This window comes from Panthera uncia (genome assembly GCF_023721935.1).
Source record: "Panthera uncia isolate 11264 chromosome C1 unlocalized genomic scaffold, Puncia_PCG_1.0 HiC_scaffold_4, whole genome shotgun sequence".
NCBI classification, from domain to species: Eukaryota; Metazoa; Chordata; class Mammalia; order Carnivora; family Felidae; genus Panthera; species Panthera uncia.
The window spans coordinates 70,792,059-70,815,009 of NW_026057585.1; the positions used below are offsets into that span (position 1 = coordinate 70,792,059).

Sequence of the window (22,951 nt, forward strand, 5' to 3'; positions counted from 1 at the left end):
AAAGAAAGAAAGAAAGAAAGAAAGAAAGAAAGAAAGAAAGAAAGAAAGAGGAAGGAAGGAAGAGAGAAAAAGAAAGAAAGAAAGAAAGAAAGAAAGAAAGAAAGAAAGAAAGAAAAAGAAAGAAAGAAAATGGATGCTTAGAGGAATGGTAGGGCCAGGATCTGAACAAATGTAGAAACTTACACTGCTCTCTGCTTATGTATCCCCTCCATCACCCCCAGCAAGAAGCAATCGATCTGATGGGTTAGTTTTAAGAACACCCACTGGGAATCACCAATGTTTGAAAGCTCAGTGGAAGACTGGACATTTTTTTCCTTAAGTTTATTATTTTTTTAGTAATCTCTACCCCCATTGTGGGGCCCACACTCACGAACCCGAAACCAAGGGTCGCATGCTCTTCTGACTGAGCCAGCCGGGTGCCCCAAGCCTAGACATTTTTTATGACGTTAAGGGATTATTCATTTTTTTAAAGGTGTGATAGCGGTATTGCGATACTTTTCATAAAGCTCTTCTCTTTTAGAGAAAGTTACTGAAATATTCAAGGCTGAAACAATACAATATCAGAGGCTTGTTTCCAAATAATCAGCGAGGAGGGGTGCATGAGGGGATAAACGGATGAAACACTGGCTATGTGCTGATAATTGAGGGATGTGGGTGACAGGTACTTGACAATTCGTTATTCTCTGTATTTATGAACACGTTTGACAGTGTCCATAATGAAAGAGCAAACAAAAAGGTGCCCTGGGGTGTAGCTCTCTTGAACCAGGAAATTCCTCCTCATTCTCCCTTCTATACAGACAGCATAGGAGCTTACCAGAACTATCTGCACTGTGTTGTCTAGAGTGTCTACGGGCTGGGGCAGAATTCTGGTGGTCCTGGGTCCCCAGCCTCAGCAGAACCCCGAATTCTGGAGGCAGCTGTCTTTCCGACAGCCCTTTTTGTCTTCATCTCTGGCTCCCTGTCCTTCAGCCAATCATTAAACGCCAGTGCTGCCCCAACTGCCCACACTTCTACCCTGTCGGCTCCCTGGGCGATTCCATCCATGCTGGCCTTGTATCTGAACAGGCAGCTGTGACCACAACTCACAAAAGGACATTTCCAGACCGGGTCTCTCTGCTGGGTGGCACGGACCTCTGTGAGCCTGTGTAAGCCTCGGGCAAGCTGCTGCTCTGTCCCTCTCCTCCTCCTCGTCCACGCTCCCCGGGAACACGTCCTATGCACCATGCCTGCCTCTCTGTCCTCTCTGCACCGCCTCTACTCACCGCTCAGCTAGCAGTCTAGCTCCTGGTCACCGGCCTTGGAAGCTGCTCTCCCCACCGTCCATGGGGCCCCCTCACTGGTGCAGCCACTGGCTATTTCCCAGTACTCATCTTGCTGGACTTCTCGACAGCACCCGACGTGGCAGACGGTCCATAAACGCTGCTCCCTTGGTATCCGTGACCCTGCACCTTCCTATCGCTTCTGTCCTTTCACTTTTCTCCCCTCTGAACTCCTTTGACGCCCCTTGCACATCCCCCAACATGCAATCCTTGCTCCACTGGCCTCCGCAGCCCGCACACTCCCGCTGGGCCTGGAGAATGGGCCCATGGGCCAAGTGGAGGGGAAGCAGTGGTGGGGCCAGGGTGCTGCCTGGTTCACTTGCCTACTGGAGACACTAAAGGTGACGGCAGGGACCCTGAACCCAGGCACCAGCATTTCCAGTGCATCCTCGTCTAGGACGTTGGGAGGTAACAGTGAGAAGCAGGGGTAAAACATTAATATTGGTAATACCGGTGGACCTTTATGTGTGCTTGCTATGTGCCAGGCCTTTTTTTTTTTTTTTTTTTTTAAGCATCATCACATCTAATCTTCCCCCAAGGCAGTAGGTGCTGTCATTACCCTTTTTATTGGTAAGGAAAGGAAAGCACAGGGCCAGGCTCTGAACCCAGGCCATTTGATGTCATAGCTTGACCTCCTCAGCGCCCTGCATGAAGGGGGTGCGGCAGATACCAGGAGCCTCAAGCCAGCCTGTTTCACAGGGCTGGGTGGGGGCGGTTGGGCCTGAAAACGGAGATCTGGCGCACCGAAGAAAGGGAACAGTCTCCACCAGAGGGCTTTTCAGGGAAGGTGCTGTCCCTTCTACCTTCTTCCCGTACCGAGGCAAGCCCAGGCCCTGCGGATTTAGAATTCTGTTTCTTTCTCTGTCTTCTCACTGACACTGAAAAGTTCCTCGTCAGGGGTGTTCATCTCTTGCCTAGACTGCTGTGACAGCCTCCCAGCTAGTTCTGTCTCCACCTAGTGCCCCTCATTTTTTTTTTCCTTTACTTATTCAAATTTAAGTGAGTTAACATATAGTGTAGTATTGATTGGTTTCAGGAACAGAACAGTGATCGTCACTTACATATAACACCCAATGCTCATCCCAACAAATGTCCTCCTTAGTGTCCATCACCCATTTAGCCATACCCCCCACCCACCTCCCCCAAAGCAACCCTCAGTTTGTTCTCTGTACTGAAGTCTGTGCCCCTGTATTTCATGCTGCAGGCGCAGTGGCCTACTATGCACTAATCTACAGCCTAAAATCCTTCCATGGCTCCTTCTGGCCTTCAGAGTAGAGTCCAAGCTCCTCACCATGGCACAGAAAGTCCTGAGTGACCTGGCTACTGCCCGTGTCTACAGCCTTTCACCCTCTGCCTGAAACGCCGACACAAAATTTACACAAAGGGAGTATGTAAGAGACCACAGATACGAGGAAAGAGAAGCCAGGAGACAGGTAGCTGTGCCAGTGGTTCAGAATGGGTGCTGGCAGGGGACAAGAAAAGCAAGAAGATACATGAAGAGAGACAGATGGAAAGACCAACAGGCTCCTGGCAATCAGGAGGCAGGCTTGGAGCCAGTCACTGCTGAAGGTGATGGGGTCAGACAGAGAGTTCTGGAGCTGTGCTGGACCTGAAATGGGCCCCCTATTCCTGAACCCCATTCCAGGCAACAGGAGGCCCAGCCGTAAGGCAGTTTCTGGTTTCCCAAGTCTCTCTTACATTCTTGCAATAACTTCCCATTACTTGAGGTGGCCCGAGTGAACCCCAAGCATGAAACAATACAGATGGCAACTGAAGCCACGGATGGGGGTGTCAATCTCCCACAGAACGTGTACGGCAAGAGAAGACTGTCCAGGATGGAGCCCTAGCGAATGCTGACTCTGAAATCAAGGACGCTGAGAAAGAGAATGAGAGAGACTGGCGAGCGAAATCAGAAGAACGCCAGAAATTACTGACTCCGAAGCCCGAGCAGGAGAAGTTTCAAAGAGGAAGGAGTAGTCAACATAAAGCATGTTTCTGAGAGGTCAGGAAACATGTGTCCACTGGATTTGGCAGCCTTGAGGTGAGTCACTGGTGACCTTATTGGGAGTCATGGCAGGTGGAGGAGGAAGCCAGGCTGGGAGGGAGTGAGGAGTGCAGCGGGCACGAGCCAGCAGGAGCTGACAGAGTCCCTGCCGCAGCCTCCGTTTTCCCCGCAGGACAAGAGGGTGGGGGAGCTTTCAGGGAGGACAGGGCTCTGGGCTGGAGAAGGGCGCACCAATAAGCGGTGAGCAGAAGGATGGCTGGCTGAGATGGGAACCCCTACACTTACAGAATCTGCACAGATGGGAGGCGTCTTCCAACCCCCCCTCCACCCCTCATTCCCTTGTGGGATCAGAGAAGCTGCTCGAAGTGCTGGCCCAAGATGTGCAGGTTCCAGGCTGGCATCAGTGGAAGGCTGGTGGTGGAGGTGGAGGGAGTTGTAAGAGGGGCTTACGTGGGTCCTGGGTGTGGAGGCAGAGATGCCATCAGAAGAGGCTGACTGATAGCCCGGGAGACCTGGAATGCTTCTGGAACATTAAGGCACCTGAATACAGGGATCACTTGGGAAGCAATGCTGGGCGATAGAGAGCTTCAGTGCTTTCCTCCGTGGGGGGAGGGGGGGTGGGGAGGGGCAGAAGAGGTACAGGGACTGAGAGGCAATGTCTGTGGGTGGTTTGAGGGGGCACAAAAGTCCTCGGGGGGAAGGTAGGACTTGCAGTAGAGAAGACGGTCCTGAGCTGGTGCCAGGATGAGCATGAGGGTTGGGAATAGCAAGGATGAGGCAGGTGCAGGACCAGGGCAGGGAGAGGGTCAGGGAGGGAAAGTTTGGGGAGAAGGGTGGGGAAAGGAGTCCTGGGTTCAGGGGCACAGAGGACGCTCGGTGGTCAGAGACCTGAATACAGGGATGGACCTTCAGGGATCCAACTTAGCTAAGGGCAGGGCAGAGCGTTCTTGCGAGCTCTTGGCAGCCAGACCAGCTGCTGGCTCACCCCTTTCTGTTCTTTTGTGCTGGGACACCCCTCCATCGGCCCTGCCCAATGGACTGCCCCCCAGCCAGCCTGGCACCTCTTTGATGGCCGCCATGCGCACGGTCTCATAGTAGTGCAGGGGTGCATTGGGTGTGCTCATGTCGTAGCCAAAGCCTGCAACCGCCACCTCATCACAGCCGTGTAGTGCCATGGTCACTGCCACACTGCCAAGGGTCGGGATGTTCTGGAGGGGAGGGAGGAAGCGTAGAATTCAGCTGGAGGACCGAGTCAGGCTGAGACCCTTAGTGACACTCATCAGAGCTGAGTTCCATTTCTGAGGAACAAGCCCTCTGCCCCTCACCCTGCCACCCCGTCCTCCCCTCCCACAGCATCTCTGACCCAGCTCCCCTCTGCCCTCTCCCGGGGCCCCACTCTCTCACCCCGCGGCCCATGAGGCCATTGTTGAAGGGCAGTCCGATGAGGGTGAAGGCGGCCTCCTGGATGAAATATGGGTTGAGGATGCGAATCTCAGGGGGCTCCTTGGGCACTCGAGTGGCCACAGATTTCCAGAAGCCATCCGACGCACTCTGTAGACACAGCGTAAGTGGGCATGAGCTGGGCACACAGCTTGCGATGGGGCCGCGTGCGTGTGTCGCCAGACCCCAAGTGTGTACAGGCAAATGAGAAACAAGGTGGGGCCTGTGTGGAATAAACACCGTGGTAGAGGGATGACCTGGTGTGTGTGTGTGTGTGGCGGGGGGACACGGGATGTATGACAGTCACAAGAGGAGGTGGTGAGGAACAGAGAGCACATGGTGGGGCCATGGTGTATGATGGTGGACACAGAGTGAACTGCAGGGCAGGGGCACACAGCGTGGGGCACTGGGGTGTGCTGTTCCCGTTCGAGGGGATTCTTGGATCAGCACGAAGACCCAGTGGGCCAGTTGTCCCCTGCCCTTCGCAACTAGCTGAGGGGCCCACGAGGACCCTGCCCTCTCTCTCCTATCTGCTCTGCTGGGCTCTCCTCCTTTCCCTTCTGGTGTCTCCTTGCTTTCAGTCAACTGTTCTAAAGTGAACCTGAAAAATAAGGACAGAACGTGAGCTAGTAAGGCACAGAGGAACACAGTATGCCACTGATTAGTGGCGGATGACGTTAGGCAAGTCACAAGCTCTCTGAACTTCAGTTTCTTTAACAGCAAAGTGGAGATCTCAGGGAGTGCAGTCCCATATGGGAAAGGCATCAGCTCTGAAACGCGACATCCCAGCATCCATTCCAAGGCCACACCTTCGTCTCCTGACTCTCTCCCTTCTTCCAGTTCCCAGCCCTACATTTCTGTTCAGTACACGACCCCTTCCTGGTCTAGTCCCTGAAGTAGATTATGCCAGCTCTCTTGTGAGCTCCCTCAGTCCCCTGCCCCCTTGCTCTTCGATTGCCCCAGCCTAGGGAAACCCTGAACTTGGGCTCAGTCCATTCACCCACCTTTTCCACCCTTACAAATGGGCTTCAGTACTGCTGGAGAGAGTCACAGTAATCCTGCAGACTGGAGGCATTACCAAGCCATGGACTCTAATCTACTATTTCAGGGTGTTTGTTATTCGCCTAGAAAACCTAAAACAATCAACTAAACTTAGAAGGCACAGAATAATTTAGTAATGGGATCTGTACTCCAACAGAAAACAGTCACCAGATACAATACAAAGGAGATCCCATCTGCAATCCTAACAAAATCATCAAAACTGAGTAATAAACTTAACTATAATTAAAAAAAAAAACACTACAATCCTTTATCGAGAGATATAAAAAGAGGACTTGAAAAAAAATTGGAGATAAACCATGTTTTTAGATTGGAAGGCTGAATATTAACACAATGGCACACCCTCCCTGATAAATGAAGGCCTAACAGAAGTCTAAGAAAAATCCCAATACGGCTTTTGAAATTTACCAAAAGGATTCTAAAAACCCACCCAAAATATTCAACAGGTAAAATAGCCCCCAAATTTAAAAATTAGATATTAACAGGGGTGCCTAGGTGGCTCAGTCGGTTGAGCATCCAACTCTTGACTTTAGCTCAGGTCATGATACCTGGGTTGTGGGATCGAGCCCCCTGTCGGGCTCTGCACTGAGCCTGGAGCCTGCTTGAGATTCTCTCCCTACGCCCCCTCCCCTGCTCATTCTCTCTAAATAAACAAATAAATAAATAAGATATTAAGAATATATTATGAAATTGCAATTATTAAGATATGGGATACGTGTATAAGAATCTGTGTGTGACACAAAGATCCGTGAAACAAGACAGCCCAGAAGTAGAGCAATATATATATTTGTTACCCTCTAAAGTATGTGTATGCGTGTGTATGTGTCTCTGTGTATGTATCCTGGCGCTTTGTGGTGGAATGCACACCTAGGTAGAATTCTCCGGTATTGCTATAGGAGTAAAATTGGTAGAGCCTTTCTAAAAGACGATGTGAGGGGCACCTGGGTGGCTCAGTGGGTTAGGTAGCTGACCCCTAATTTCAGCTCAGGTCATGATCTCACAGCGAGATCTCATGTTGGACACTGTGCTGACAGTGCGGAGCCTGCTTGGGATTCTCTCTCTCCCTCTTTCTCTGCCCCTCCCCTGCTTATATGCACGCTCTTGCTCTCTCTCAAAATAAATAAAAAATAAATAAAAGGCAATCTGATAATATGTATCAAAAGCCTCAAAGTCGTTTTTATATCCACTGACTGCAATATTTCTCTTCTAAAAGTAGTCAGAATGGTGAAGACCTTTGGAAAAAGGTGTTTATTACAGTGTTATTCATAAAAGTGAAAAACTAAAAAAAAAAAAAATCCAGAGGCTTACAACAGAGGTTCGATTAAATGATACATCTGTATAACTCAATGTTATAGACATCAAAAGTATGTTTTCTAAGAATTGTGTCACTAAGATGCACTGTAACTTATTTAACCAATCTGCTGTTGCTGGACACGGACCTGGTTTCTTCTGGTTTCTCCAGATCTGCTCTGCCTTCTGTGTTCTCTCTTCTACTATCCACCCATCTTCCAAACCAGAACACCAGGAATCCACATTAAATTCTTCGTATCTTCAGCCCATCCTGGCTTACTTGGTCATGTGCTTCTTTCAATTCTATCTTCTTAGAATCCCACAGACCCAAGGTCAGGGGCGACAGTACCCGGTAGGAAAGGGAAGTGTGGACATGGCCCAGATCTCACGCAGACCTGGGGAGGAACCGCTCCTGGGAGGGCCAGGTGTGGACTGAAAGGAATGGCAGGTGCCAGCCTGTGCCAGGCCCCTGTCCCCTCTGCGGAGCCTGGCAGGCTCCAAGAGTTCTCCCCCCGGGGTTTCTGCCCGTGCCTGTCCCCCACACGTGAAGAGCAGAGGGCACAGGGGCTGCTTGGGAGAGCCAGGAACAGGCACAGCCTGGGGTGTGCGAGGCTCCAGGCTAGTTTTCACAGACAATACTTGATTTGTATCTCCTCCATTCTCCCCCACTTCACAGCTACAGATCCCAAGACAAAGTAGCATGCTCAAGGTCACACAAGTGGCTGGGCCAATACTCAAACCCGAGTGTCATAAAAGCAAGATGGGCGTTCTTTCTCCATGCTATTTATCACCATCACTACCATATTCCCACCCTCAGACTTCCCACCTCAGGAAGTCTGGGGCCTGGAGCTGAGGAAGAATGAGACCTCCCCTCTGCCTCCAGCAGCTCTGGGGTGAATAGGGGTCACCTGGTTGGTGCCCCACATCCCATTTCACGGAGGGCACTGGGGCCCAGAGAGGCGAGGAAATGGTCTGGCTGGATCCAACTTCAGAATCTGGCTCTCTCCATGACACCCTCTCTGAAACGTCTGAAGCCCCATATGTGACCACTATGCAAAACTGGCAAATGAGCTTATCACCTCAAACCCTCTGTGAAAATCTGATAAAAGCTTCAGCGGGGAGGAGGAGCAGCTGACCTGGCCACTTAGGTTTGAGGGTACTGAATGTGTCACATTTACTGGGACAAGGCAAAAAGTCTCTCTCTCTCACTCACACACACACACACACACACACACACACACACACACACACATACACACGCCTCTCTTTTTGACTCCCTGCTCCCATGCAGCACAGGCCCAGCTCCTGATCTTGGCCTCTGCTCCCTGCCTCAGGGGAAAAATGTAGGTCCCCCAGGGACAGGAGGCCTGTGCTTGGTCTCAAGTCCCAGGGAGCCCTGCGTGAGAGCCCTGGGAACTGGCATACAGAACAAGTCAGTGGCTCTGTTTTATTTTTCCCCATCTGTCACTGTCCTGAGGCAGAGTCTCCTTAGGAATTTCAGGGAAAGGAGGAACAATAAGACTAAGATATGATTTGGATATTTCGGTGTTTCCCCAGCTATAAAATATCAAGTACCAGCCTGTCTCCTAAAATAGAAGCTATGGCTTCTCTTCTCAGAAAAACATATACAGGCACATACACATTACATTTTGCAACCCTTGCAGAGGTTCACAGAATCCCCGAACTCAAGGGATCTGCTGACTTCTGATTAAGAATCTCTGGTATCGTGGGGCGCCTGGGTGGCTCAGTCGGTTGAGCGACCGACTTGGGCTCAGGTCATGATCGCACAGCTCATGAGTTCGAGCCCCGCGTGGGGCTCTGTGCTGAAAGCTCAGAGCCTGGAGCCAGCTTTGGATTCTGTGTCTCCCTCTCTCTCTCTGCCCCTCACCCACTCGCATTCTGTCTCTGTCTCTCTCAAAAATAAATAAACTTAAAAAAAAAAAAAAAAAGAATCTCTGGTATCAGGATGGGTTAAATAGGTGATGGGGATTAAGGAGGGCACTTGTGATGAGCACCAGGTGCTGTATGTAAGTGATAAATCACTAAATTCTACTCCCGAAACTAAATTTACACTGTATGCTAACTAACTGGAATTTTATCTATCTATCTATCTATCTACCTATCTATCTGTTTTGCTTTTAGACAATAATACAGGTATTTCTGAGGTCAGTTATGATCGTTTGTTCCTTATTTTTTAAAAATTTTATGTAAATCCAAGTTAGTTAACATACCACTTACATGTAACACCCAGTGTTCATCCTGACAAGCGTCCTCCTTAATGCCCATCACCCATCTAGCCCATCCCTCCTCCCACCTCCCCTCCAGCAACCCTCAGTTTGTTCTCTGTATTTAAGAGTCTCTTATGGTTTGCCTCCCTCTCTGTTTTCATCTTATTTCTCCTTCTCTTCCCCCGTTTTGTTTCTTAAATTCCACATGAGTGAAATCATATGATATTTAGCTTTCTGACTGACTTATTTCCCTTAGCATAATACATTCTACTTCCGTCCACATTGTTGCAAATGGCAAGATTTCATTCTTTCTGAGTAATGTTCCGTCGCATGCATATACCACATCTTTATCCATTCATCTGTCGATGGACATTTGGGTCCTTCCCATACTTTGGCTATTGTTGATAGCGCTGCTATAAACATTGGGATGTGTGTGCCCCTTCGAATCAGCATTTTTTATCCTTTGGACAACTAACTGGAATTTAAATAAAAACTTGGAAAGGAAAAAAAAATCTCGGGTTATCAGGTGAGAAGGGATGAGAACCCCATACCCACCAACGTCAACGGGGCAGGTGGAAGCAGAGGCACCTGGGGGAGACCAAGAGGAGCCATGAGACAGACAGGGATGCGACTGAAAGAGCAGGAGCCTTGGAGTCTGGAAAACCGGGGTTCGCATCCTGATTCGACACGTGTGTGACCTGGGGGCAGTCACATCATCTCTTCAAGCCTCAACTTCCTCGGGCCTAACAGGGATGACAGGACCCACTTCCCAGACTGTTGCGAGGATTGTACGAGGTGCTATGCACTTTGCAAAAGCATCTGGCACCATGTTTGGCACATAGCGCGAGCTTAGTAAGTCTCGTCTATTATGTTTGTGAGCCAGTGTCACAGAAGTGGAGAGGCAAGGAGAGGGTGTGGTCGGAAACGCCGGATGCCACGCAGGCCAGTACACAGACACACACGCGTTCACACGGGGAAGCCTGCTTTTCCCTCCGGTTCCCTGCAGGAGGGCAGTGGGCGACGGAGCCTTCCCGCGCTGGGTGACCCTGCCAAGCCCGGCCCCACAACGCAGCCCTGTTCCAGAAGGCTTGCCCAAATTTGGCCCCAGGCCTCTCACAGCTCATTTCCCTGCCCCACAGGACACAACACAGAGGCCTATAGAGCCAGCCCATGACGCTGGCCCCAGAATGGTCAAACCTCTCCTCAAGGCCAGCTGTGGACTGCATTCCTTGTCGAGTCCCTCCCCCTCCAGGAATGTCCCTGCCTCAGTCAAGCCTGGACCCAGCTCATGGGTGTGCAGCCGCCAGTCTCCCGCTGATGCAACAGTCAGGAGCAATGGGGAAAGCTTCTGGGAAGAAGGTGCCTCCCTGGACAGGTCTCCTTCCGCAGCCCCTTCCTCCCTCTCCCTCAGGAGATGAGAGATCTGGGAGTAGAGAGGCTGACCTTGGGCTGGTGTCCCGCGGCCCAGGGCAGGGTGGGCGCACTCACTCGGGCTCCCGGCTGCTATTGCCTTGGGACAGGCTACCCCCTCTCCCTGGGGTCACCCCAACAGCTACCAGGTCTGCCCACCTCCACCTTCAATTCCTTCCCTTCCCTGCACAGGTCTGACCTGCACACTCTCAGGAGGACTAGAATGTTCAGTGGCTTTCCACTGCCCACGGAGACAGCCTGTCAGGATAATTCAGCGCGTGGGTCTGGTTTTTGCTTTTGTTTTCCTAAACCAACAGGAATCTGTAACTCAGTGGAAAAGACAGGGTAGTATACAAAGACCTCAATACATGGTAGGATGATTATAATGTGAGCAAGAGCCAAAAAAGAGGCTTAGAATACCTGCCGTGCTTATTTAGAATACAGAGGAGACATACCCCAAAAATGTTCACACACGTGGCATATAAAATGGGAGGGAGGGCAAGGTGACACAGGAACAGAACTAGAAGCAAAATGAAGAGCTCGAAAAGAAGCTATTTACAGATGCAGATACTTCAAAGCTAATGACTGCAAATCACAAAGATCACAAATACTTGGGTGCCTGCTAGACATAAACCATGTTCTTTTTGTACAGACATATTCTATAGTATTCCAGACGACCAACCCTCAAAATGCAGATTACAATCATACAAAAAGAGACCTTCAAGAGCATGTGGTCCAGTCCCCTGCTGAAGAAACCCAGGCCCAAGAGGCTTGTTTTCTTATCCAATCTATGTCCCCTGAGGATCCACTACCACTGTTCTTCCCCAGCAACCCAAACCTAGTGATCCATCTCCCATGACCTTGCCCTCTCCCTCCTGCCCCGGGACTAAGCAACTACCAAGTCTGCAGCTTCTGCGCTGGCTCACCGTGCAACCATACGCTTCCCACCTTCAAGCTTCAGCCCATCCTGCTTGCGGCCTGAGCTGCCCCAATTATTCTGCAGGTCTGTTTTTGAACCCTGACACCTTAACTGCTCACTCTGTGTCCCTGGCCTATGTTTTTGTCCTATTTAAGTCTTATTATCCTCGTCTATAGAGTAGGGGAAATAAGAATAGTTTCTGCTTCATGGCGTTTTGGGGCTATGACAATGAAGTCACGCGTGTCATATGTCTGGTGACAAGTCAGCTCTTTGGCTTCTGCTATTGTTTAGTCCACAGGATGAAGTCCGAGCTCCCTGACGTGACCTTTATACCAAAGACCCGTCACAAGACCCTTCACCGTCTGTCCTCTGCCTACTCAGCCTCGTCTGCAGCCCTTGCCCCCCACATACATGCAGGCCAGCCCCATCGCTTGTGGGGCCAGGGACAAAATTTCAAATGGAAGTCCAGATACCACATGTCTGAATCTTGGATTCTAAATATTTGAGAGTTATAAATCAAGGTACCAAGCTGTTATTCTCTTCTCCCTTGAAAAACCACCTGGGGACCCAGGTTTGAATTTAGAATCCGGCCTCCTGCAGATCTGTGCCGGGCCGTGGTGCTGTGAGGAGAGACAGCCCCAGCCCGGCTCCCTTCTCTCTCCACTCCCATCCCCACCCCACGCCACGAGAAGCGTTGTGCACACGTGAGCAGACTCCCCAGCCCGCACCTCCACCTCCCTGCAAACAGCCCTCCTTGGGCTTAGGGGTCTGCACAGAGAGGTGGATTCTGTCTTTAGGAGGAAGGAAGTGGACTGACCACTGTGAGTGCAAAAAATTCTGAGGTCTCTAGCAGCTGGTAATGGTCTAGCGCCTGGGGATGCACCTGCGGGGGGCAGCTCCCTCTTGGCCTGCTTACTCCTCTTCACTCCATGGCAGGGGTGTGGTAGGAGGAGAACCAGGTGCCCTCCCGCCCCGGTACAGGGGCACTGCACTCACGTCGCACACCAGTTATACTGAATTATTTTTAATTCACCAACTGTACCACACTCACTACCAGTGCTCTTCTCTGTGCCCCAAACTTCATCTACGATCTCCAAGAGGCTGAGACGGGCAGCTGGTTAGGGTCCAAGGCAAATTTACTTAAGTGTCCTGGAGGCTGAGAAATGGGGTGGCTGGACCTTCCCGCCCAAGTGGCACTTGCCCTGTGCCCAGGCCCCGTGCTCTCCCTGACACACTCACTCCTGGGCCCTTGCCTGGCTGAATCTCGCTTCTCAGAAGGGGACCGTCACCTGCAGGGGGAGCACACTGTGTCCAGCGTCGCCACGTGTACTGTCTTGCTCGCTCCTGAGGGCAGTCTGACAGGGAGCCACACGGGGAAGCTTTTCCTGTCCCCACTGTACAGAAGAGGAAAAACGAACCCCGAAGACATGGGCTGAGGCAGAGGAATCATCGTTCCCAACACCGAACCCAGCACTGCTTTGCCAACCTTGCCTACACCAAAGGAGCATGGGGGGGGGGGGGGCGGCCGTGAGGACAGCCATGAGGACAGCACTCCTTCACGTCACCGAACTATCATTTACATAATAGACCCCTCAGGTTATATTTGGGTTTGGCCATTATTAAATAACACTCTAATAAAACAATCTTTGTGTGCCGATCTGTCCTTCCTTTGGGTAATGGCTATTGGTACCAAATGTCATTTTCTTTCCAAAAATCTTCTCCCCGTTTATACTCCGACCAGTAGCCTCTGAGAGCACCTGTCACTGAACTCTTGCCAGAATCACATATGATCATTTAAACATGTTCTTTAAAGATGTGGTGGGTGATAATGGCATCCTGTTGTCTTCACATGAATTTCTCTGACTGCTGGAAGGTTAAACATATTTTTGTTACTAGTTATATTTCCTTCTGTGTGATCTGCTCAGTCTCCTGCCCTTTATGTGCTGGGGTCCTAATGGTTTTCTTGTCAACTCTCATAACAATAACCATTTGTCTGTCATATTTCCCAAACACACTTTCCAAGGCTCTGTGGCATCCAGTCTCTTCATTGTTGTGAATTCAGTTTAAATTTTCATATATTATCAAGTCTCATTTCTCCTAGCGCGTCCACCCCTTGAAAGTTCTTTTCCCTCCGGGGATGTGATTTCTATTCTACTTACTTCAAAGTTCCCTTTGGTTGTATTTTTATATTTTACTTTTTAGTCCATTTGGAATTTATCTTGATGTGTGCTTTGAGGAGAGGGTCAAAAAAACCGTTTTGAAAGCTATATTTGGCAAAAGCAATGGACAGAAATAGGAGTCAGCTTGGGGCCGACTTCATGAGGTTGACAGACAACTGAAAGAGGCAAAGCGCCAGGCACCGTGCAGTTCTCGTTTTTTTTATCAAGGACAGTGATCTTGACCTGCAAAAAGAAGATCAAACATGGCTAAAGGAAAGAGAGGCCCCAGAGAAGCAAGAGGAGAGCAAGGGTCTGGATCTAAAAGAACGACCTCCCAGGGCCATGAAAGGGGGAGGCAGCCCAGCCAAGAGGAAAGAGTCCTGGCTGAGGGTCAGAAGACTTGGGTTGGAATCCTGACTCTTCCAGAGGTTCCTGACTTACTCTGGGCCTCAGTTTCCACATGTATTTATTCATTTACGTGTGGGCCAACTGTGTTTAAGACATTGCTGGAGGCGATGGACTTACAGAGACAAACCCCATGGTCCTGGTCCTCTGGGGGCTTGTGAGAGTTGGCAGGGCAGTGACCCCTCAGGCGTGAGGAGTGTTTCGGTGGGGACTCTGAAGAGAGGCATCTATGACAGCCTCACGAAGGGGAGCAGGTGAGGCGTGGAGGTGGGATATAGGATCTCTCTATTCCGGCACAGCCAGAGTGGAGGGTGTATGTTGGGTGCAAGGAAGAGGGGCAAGGACAAGGAACGGGTCGGCAGGGGCCAGGTCATGGGCGCTATGCCACAGAGCCTGGTTTTATCCTGCAGGCCAGTGGTTCTCACAGCTGAGCCTGTATCCAAACCTCCTGGAGGGCTCATTACAACAGATGGCTGGGCCCACCCCCAGAGGTTCTCATTCACCAGGCCAAAGGTGGGGCTCCAAATGCATTTCTGCCAAGTTTCTAGGTGATACCCACATGTGGGCATAAGAAGGCCCTTTGAGAGTGGCAACATGTAGGCAAAGGGAACCATTAAGCAGGAGAAGGAACCAACCAGAGGGACACTTGAGGAGGATTCTTTTGGACACAGATTTGGAGAACAGACTGGAGGGTGACTGGACTGAAGGCAGGGAGATAGGAAGATGCTGAAATAAGGCAAGTGAGGTTATTTTTAAAGGGGGGAAATCCCAGCTTTGGAGACTGAATGAATACAGAAGGCAAAGGAGAAGGAGGAATGAAGCATGCCTCCCAGGAGTTTGGCCACGAGCCTGTAAGACCAGGGACTATCCCCGCAACTCGGTACTGTGCCCAGTTCACAGCAAATGCTCGCTGGGTATCTGCTGACAAGTTGTTCCTTTAAAGGGAGGCAGAGGTTGAGTCCACTGGATTTGGAATCAGGTCGCTGCCAGCAGAGAGACAGGTCTGGAAGCTGGACTGGAGAGGGTGGGGAAATAGAAGGGGAAGACATGGAGAGGCATCGTGGAGAGGTAATGACTCTTTCTGGAAACCTGAAAAGGAAGGAAGGACAGAGGAGGAATACAAAGTAAAGAGGGCTTTTAAGGTGAGAGAGACCTGAACAAAATTACATGTGTGAGAGGAGGATCCAGTAAGAGGTGAGAAAAGAAGTAAAGGAAGATAGTTCCTGGGGAGGTGGGACAAGACGGCATCCAGAACCTGGGAGAAAAGTGACCTTGGATGGGAGAGGCACAGAAAGCATACTGAGGGAAGCCGGGATGGATGGGGAGGCAGGTAACTTCATACACTGGAGGCTGGGAAGTCCAGAGTTCTTGATTGCTGACCACCTTTATTCTCCCTGTGGAGTAGGGTGTGAGACTTCGGCTTAGGACAAGGATGGAGGTGTAGTGGAACTGAAGACGGTGGTGAGTAGGCTCCGAGAGGAACAACGGCCAGGGACAGGACACAGGGGTGGCAAGTGGCATCAAGATGCTGGTAAGGTGGGGCACCTGGGTGGTTCAGTCAGTTAAGCAGCCAACTTCGGCTCAGGTCATGATCTCACAGTTCGTGAGTTCAAGCTCTGCATCGGGCTCTACACAGACAGCGTGGAGCCTGCTTGGGATTCTCTCTCTCCCTCCCTCTCGGCCCCTCCCCAACTTGTGCTCTCTCAAAACAAATAAATAAACTTTTTAAAAAAGACGCCGGCAAGGTAACACCACTATCTCAGCTCAAGTTTCTCTCCATGGGGACTCCCTGGCAGTGGACTGGCTGGACGAGATAGTCGTGGGGAGGGGGAGTTGTCAGGCCAGGGAGACAGCACATGAAGCCTGGGGCTCTGTGTGATTTTGGTGATTGATTGGAATTGGCCGAATGAATGAATGAATGAGAGGTGTTACATGTTATGGTTACACAAGATACCTCTGGCTCCAAACGCGACCCTCCCACTTACTGTTACTTGTCGCCTGGCCTTGTAGGGTTGTTGACATGTCTGGCTGATGCACTGCTTGTAAATCGTGTGGCCCAGAGCCTGGCATGTGGAAGAGCTCAGTAAACGGCAGCTCTTATTCTCATGGGCCGTGACAGGTGGGAGCTGATCGACAGAGGATTCTACGCAGCAGGGTGATGTGGCTGAGCTTATTTCTTAGCAAGACCCCTGAAGCAGTCAGAGCTGGGTATGACTTCAGTTCTCCCACTCAGCTAGCTGTATGAGCTGGAGCAAGCAACTCATCCTCCCTGTGCCTCAGTTTCCCAATCCCCCAAATGGGGGTAGTAACAGAACTGATCTAATAGGATTGTTACGAGAATAAATTCAAAGGAGGCTGGCAAACTGGAGAGCGTAACACGTGACAGCTGTGACGAGGGTGGCGGAAGCCGGAGGAGGCAGAGGAAGAGGAGAAAGGAGGACGAGGAGAGAGGCAGGAAGAGGGGAGAAGAGAAGGTGGCACAGTGATCATACTGATTATGAGGCTCAGTAACCAAGAGGTCACCGATGACAGTGACGAGAGGAGCAGGGGGTGAGACGGCATGAACCCCAATCCCTCAGCACTTTCTGTCTGCGTGCAGAGGAGTAGCAGTTAGCATGTGGCCGAGGGGCCGAGCATGGAGGCCTCCTGGCCCTCAGGGCAGAAGAGGAATGAGCCACCAGAGCTGGCTGCAAAGGAAACAGTGTCCCAGGAGAGCTTGTCTCTGAGGTCTGGCGGGGAGATGGTTGCTGGTTCAGCAGAAGCCTAGTCACAGCAGGAGGAAGCCACGCTGCGTGCCAGCCTCAGCACCCTTTCCAGGTGCCCTGTGCGGAGTCGCCCCTGACGTGAGGTGATGTCCACACTGAGCTCCTAAGGCTCGGCATCCCTCCCAGGTCTGGAACAGCATACAGGCTTAGGTGCAGATGGACATTCAGTCCCCATCTCGGGCCCAGTCCAATACGGCCTCATAGGCAGGGACCTGGTGGCCCTGTTTGCCCTGTGGATTTCCTAGACTATTAGCCCACCCCTGCTGTCTCTCCCAGGAGGCCCTGCGTCTCCTGCCTCAAGGCCTGGCCTCGGACCCCTGCTTTAGGTCATCTCCTAGGTCAGACCCTACAGCCTAGACAGACAATGCTTCATTCCCTAGTGCAACTGGGCTTTTCTACTGGCACCAATAATTAATAGATAGATAGATAGATAGATAGATAGATAGATAGATAGAAGTAGCATTAATCATTGCTACAGATAGCACTTGCTAAGTGTTGAGCACCAGGCCAGGTGCTTCTATATTTCAGCTGGTTTAATATTTAAAACAATCCTGAACAATGGGAAGGATTACTCCTGTTTTACGTATAAGACTAAATCTAAGGGGCCTGGGTAATTTGCCTAAGGTAACCCAGCTAACAAGTGACAGACTCTAAATCTAAACCCAAGTCTATATGACTCCAAGGCCTGACCTGCTTTCCCCTCTTAAGCCATGTTGTCTTCCCAAATTCTGGAGCCCAGTCCTCTCTTGTGCATGAACGTGGCACCCTGGCTGGCCTTAGGCCCCTCCCTCCTTCCCCAAGGCCTGAGCTACAGCTGGGAGGTTGGGCCTGTGTCCAGGCTATCCAGGGGCCAACCCCCCAGCCCCTGTCTTCTGTCCCCCTGCTGGGCTGGAACCACACCCATTCCAGCCCAACCTAGGTCTCAGGGCCTCACTGAACTGACAACCAGTCAGAGGCCCCGCAGCAATGAGACCAGCTTTCCACTTTCAGGACTGAGGAGGGGGACAGGGATGAGTGGGGGATTAGGAAGGCAGCTCCTTTCTGGGTTACCGGGCATTCTGGGGCATGGGAAGGGGAGGCTGGTGGAGGCGGGAGGAATGGGGCCTGAGTGACTGCCTCTCACATGCCCTGTCCTCTCCAGACCCCACGGACAATGGACGGAGCACCTCCAGCCTTCATCAAGCATCAGGAGGGTGCTCAGTGACAGCACCTACTACATCGCATTACAACTCTAGTTTTGGGCCTGTTCCCACTAGACCGTGAGAGACAGGGAGCAGCATGGTGTCAGCACACAGGACACCTCAGTGACGCCTGGCAAATGAGCGCATGGTGAGATGGAGTGAGATGTGCCTCTGAACATTTCACAAGAGCTGGAGGCTGCCCTGTCCCACCATGGCCTTACATACACCTGCACCTCCGTGTCTCCGGACCTCATCGTCCCCACTCAACAGTCCACTGGTGCTCCTCTGAGCTGCCCTGAGCATGGCCTGCTGGGAACTCCTCCAAGCTTGCTGGCTGGCTCAGGGCTCCTGCGGGCTGGGAGATAACGAGCCTTGTGGTAACTTGTCTGGAACTTGTAGTGCAACTGTCCAGTGAATGAGGGAACCAAATGGCCACAAACGGTGACAAGAAAAGTTCCCATATGGATGAAGACAGTATGGCCAGCCTTAGCACAGGCTGTCTTCTGGGTTGTCCAGTCTTCCTTTCCGGTCTTTCCTCTCTCCAGACCCCACCATGACTCCTGGGTACCAGAAAGTTCCACCCACTGAGCAACTTGTTCACATAGCAAGAGGCAGGCAGCAGCCGTGACCGAGGCCTGACGCTTGTTCCAGCACTGCCCAGCCAGTCCTTAGCTCCCAAATGCAGAGCTGCCTCCTGCCAGAATTCTACAGGTGAGGCTTCCAGCAGGTGCAGAGAGTTCCCCAGTAGCCCAGAGGCTGCATGGCTGGAAACATTGCTGCAGGAGCAGGACAAGCCTGTGGTTGGCACCAGATGGGGAGGCCCTGGAGAAGCAGTCTCTCCCACATTTACCTGGGTCTCAGATGCCAGAGAAGTGGAGTAGCGTGTGGGAGACGTCCTGTGAACTCATCGGCCCTGGGCTTGGAGTAGGGACGGGTTCTAAAGGACAGGCTTCTTGGGTCACCAGGAAGTGCTAGGGCGGGTGAGGCCATCGGCACTGCTGGCCTCCTCTGGCAGCTCACTCTAAAGGCCCAAATTATCTTTTTTTAAAAAAAATTTTTTTTTTTAACGTTTATTTTATTTTTGAGACAGAGAGAGACAGAGCATGAACGGGGGAGGGGCAGAGAGAGAGGGAGACACAGAATTGGAAACAGGCTCCGGGCTATGAGCCATCAGCCCAGAGCCCGACGCGGGGCTCGAACTCACGGACCGTGAGATCGTGACCTGAGCTGAAGTCGGACGCTTAACCGACTGAGCCACCCAGGCGCCCCTGGCCCAAATTATCTTTGACTTTGGAGCCAGGGAAGGATCACAGAACTTCAAAGGACTCCTCCCTGTCCCTTCTCTCTTCTCACTCACCCCTACCAACCCTGGGAATGAGTTCTCACTAACACAAGGCCAGTCCTACATCTCCAGGCACGGCCAGGCCAGGTCAGGACACAGACATCCACCAGAGTGACCATGTGCCTGAGCACAGCCCACACTTCCTCATCCCAACTGCTCTAGTATCTTCGATCAGACTGCAGCCTGGGCCAGGCCAGGTGGTAAGCTCCTCAGAGTCTTCCTGGGAACAGTGAGGCCCTAAGTGGCTAGAGTACAGTGAGTCTCTAATTGGCTGCCTTCCTTTTCTTCTTTCTTTCCTTAGTTCCGTGGATGAACTATAAAAGCCTTGAATTAACTGACCTTGTTGTTCTCGGAAGGAACATGTAAAAACAACCCACCTGGCTGCCCTGACCCACCTCCTTGGCCTGGCCTCCCGGTCTGCTCAGCAGAAAGCAGGATCTGGTATTTGAGCCAATTCCAGATCATTTAGGATGACTGGGCATTGAGGGGTTAAAAAAAAAGCCAGTGGGATCAGGGCCCTGCCCTCCAGGAGCTCTTCTGACAGGTGTCCATGGGCAGAGGAAAGGATGTGCCAGGAGGGGGTGGGCAGATGGTCAGAGGCCAGGGTGAGAAAGCAGCTCCCAGCCGCCCTGGAGTTCACCAAGGTGGACCAATTCCCTCCCGTTTTCCCTTAGAAGTGCCTACCTGTGACCCCAATTCTGTTGCCTTCAAAGCAAAGAGAAGGGCTCTCCCACTAGTATCCAAGCCATGGTTCTAAAAACAGAGGGGTGCTCCTTCAGCCCCATTCTCTGCCTGGTTTGCATGGGCAGTGGGCCTTCTTGCAGCTGGAGCCGGCTGAAGCCAACCCCTTCCTCCCCTTTGGGGAGCCAGGCTAAACCCAGGGGAGCCTGCCTGTCTCATTCAGCTTCCCCTTCCCCACTGTCCCACCTACCTGAATTTCTGGACCTGACTTCTGTCTTCTCTCTCGCTTGCTACCTACTTGACACTGCCTGCACTTGGCCTTGCTTGGGAAAGGGCTGTGGAGTTAAACCAAATTGCACTGAGACCTCCATAGGAAGGTTAAGCTGTTCCCACCTCCCAACTCGCCTCTAAACCTCCAGAAAGAACAACTAGCTTCTTACTGTATGCGGAGGCCATCTGTCATCATTCTCCTCGCATAAGAGGCTTGGGTGTTGGAAGACGAATGGCCTGAACTCTGCAGTACTCCTCCCCTGGGGTGGCTGGTGATAGCCGGTTGAGGGGAGAGGGGGGAACGGGCCTGGACAAGTTGGCAGGCATCCCTGTAGGCCCCGAGCTGTGAATGGAGGACTCAGGAGGGGATTCCGTGGGTGGTCCACCAAAAGGAGCAGTCACTCTACTTGGCCACACAATCCCCTAGAGAAACGGGCCTGGGCCCTAGTCTGCCTAGGACAAGGAGTACAGAATCTGATCATTCCTGGAGTAGAACCAGACTCAGTGGCAGCTGGGGATCTAACTGCAGGTCAGCGGTACAAGTACAAAGCAGGGAGAGGTGGGACTTATGGGCTTGGGAACTGGCACCCTCAAGCTCACTGAGGGGTCCAAATAAGGCCTTCCTCCCTTGGCTGGGAATGAGGGTGGATCCACATGAGAGTCAGAGTGTGAGGGGGCTTGGGGAGGCCACTACAAGGGCAGGGCAGGGCAGGAGAAGATGAATATTAGGAGTGATGCTGGGGCTAGCCAGAAAAAAGCGTTCCTTCCAGGGGGTCCTAAGGCCAGGGAAGGGCCTGCAGGGAATGCTGGAGAGGGACTCTGAGTCTGGCTGAGAAAGAACTCACAGGCTGACCTGGAAGCCAGGCAAGGCCAGGGCAAAAGGGGAAGCAGCTGGCGTACGGGGAGCTTACCACTCTCTCCTTGTAGACAATGTACTTCAACCACTTGAAGTCCTGCCACTTGAAGCCAGCGAGGACAAAGAGAGAATCGCGTTCGTATTGTTCGGGCCGCTGCATGGCACCCTCAGGGTAGGTGATGCGCAGTGTAGTTTTGCTGCCCACGTCCTTTTCAAAGCCTTTCACGGGTGCTGAGTTCAGTCTACAGAGAGCAGGCCCAGTCAGAGCCTGCCTTGAGCTCACTGCATGTAGTCTGTGGGCTTGTGTTTGGGAGGCACTATGACCCCGGAATTCCCCAGGGGCAGAGAATGGGGAGCCAGGTCACCTGGAGTCACCTAGCTTTTGGAGCCCTTCAAGCCAGGGTTCTTCTTGAGGCTTCTGCTGACCTTAGCCCAACTGGCCAGATGGCCAGATGGTTCTCAATGGACTCAGGGGCCAGGGTTTGGGCCAGGACACTCAGGTGCCTGAGGCACTGCTTTGGGGAGCTCACCTGACCACAATGTCATAGTCATCAATGCGTGACCCCAGAGACTTGTTGGCAAGGACACCTCCATTGCCCACGATGATGCAGCGGCGGCAGCTGAGGCTGAGGGGAGAGAGGCAGAGACCTCTGAAGAGCTGTCTGCTAGGTCTCCTTCTCCCTACCCCTTTGGCCCTTGGCCCCATGCCTTTGGCCGTGTGCAGGCTGGAATGGGGGAAGAGCAATGGGCTTCTGGCAGCATTCTGAGGCCAAAGGCATACTGTGGGTAGTTAGGTCACTCGGGACTCTCTGACATACCTAGTCCCAGATACTCTCCAGGAAAGCGTGGGTGTGGAAGGGGCAAGGGCACTAGTTCTGGGGTGGTGAGGAAGGAGCCTCTGGTGAGATGGCCTTCTAGGCTGAAGATTCCCCAAGGGTTAGTGGAGTTCAGGAGAGAGGGCAAAGTGTGCTGAGTTTGAAGGCTGTGCCAGAAAAGCAAGCAGAGAGGACAGGCCTGGGGGCACCAGGACCCATGGCTGGGCTTATTTTCAAGTCAGAAGCCCCCATGCTTCCAGTAGCCACCAGAGAGCCCTATGCATTTTGCTTCCCCCACCTGGGGCTTCCCTCACCCAGGGCCCACTGGCTTCAGCACTGTCACTGCCTCCTGCATTTAAGCCATGGCATCTTCCGCTACCACCACCACCCATGCCCTCAGACCTCTGATGGCTGAGGACCGAAATATCTTGCCAAGTGCTTTCAGTCCATGGGGTGCAGACCCGCTGGAGGGCCTCGCTTATCTGCTCACCATCCCCAGCACGTGTGCTGTGCCTGCATGTGGGCACACGATACCCCGGGAAGTCTGGCTGGACCTCAACACCTCTGCGCATGCCAGGCAACTGAGGGCAGGAGGCTGGGTAGCAAGTGGCTCACCTGTCCAAGGCAGGGGTCAGGCGGTACTCTTTGGTGACTGACAGGATGGCTTTGATCAGATTGTCTGTGGACAGAGGAGGGAGGTTATTGTTAGAGGGTCACTGACGTCCCCATGAAGTGGTTTGCGAATGACGTTGGAAGCACATGCTACTGCGTAGGTTGGAGGTGGATAGGAGGGTGGGGAGAGGGGAC

General features: G+C 52.1%; 1 protein-coding gene across 1 annotated transcript in view; it reads right to left on the reverse strand.

Annotated features, from left to right (window-relative positions):
- Positions 1 to 22,951, reverse strand: part of ST3GAL3 (ST3 beta-galactoside alpha-2,3-sialyltransferase 3) — a 191,960-nt gene that overhangs the window by 1,855 nt on the left and 167,154 nt on the right. The window contains exons 7-11 of the mRNA XM_049617323.1: positions 22,760 to 22,823; positions 21,860 to 21,955; positions 21,385 to 21,571; positions 4,729 to 4,875; positions 4,386 to 4,532 (exon numbers count right to left, since the gene is read on the reverse strand). Coding sequence (XP_049473280.1) covers positions 4,386 to 4,532; positions 4,729 to 4,875; positions 21,385 to 21,571; positions 21,860 to 21,955; positions 22,760 to 22,823 — 641 coding nt within the window. The remainder of the gene's footprint in view (positions 1 to 4,385; positions 4,533 to 4,728; positions 4,876 to 21,384; positions 21,572 to 21,859; positions 21,956 to 22,759; positions 22,824 to 22,951) is intronic.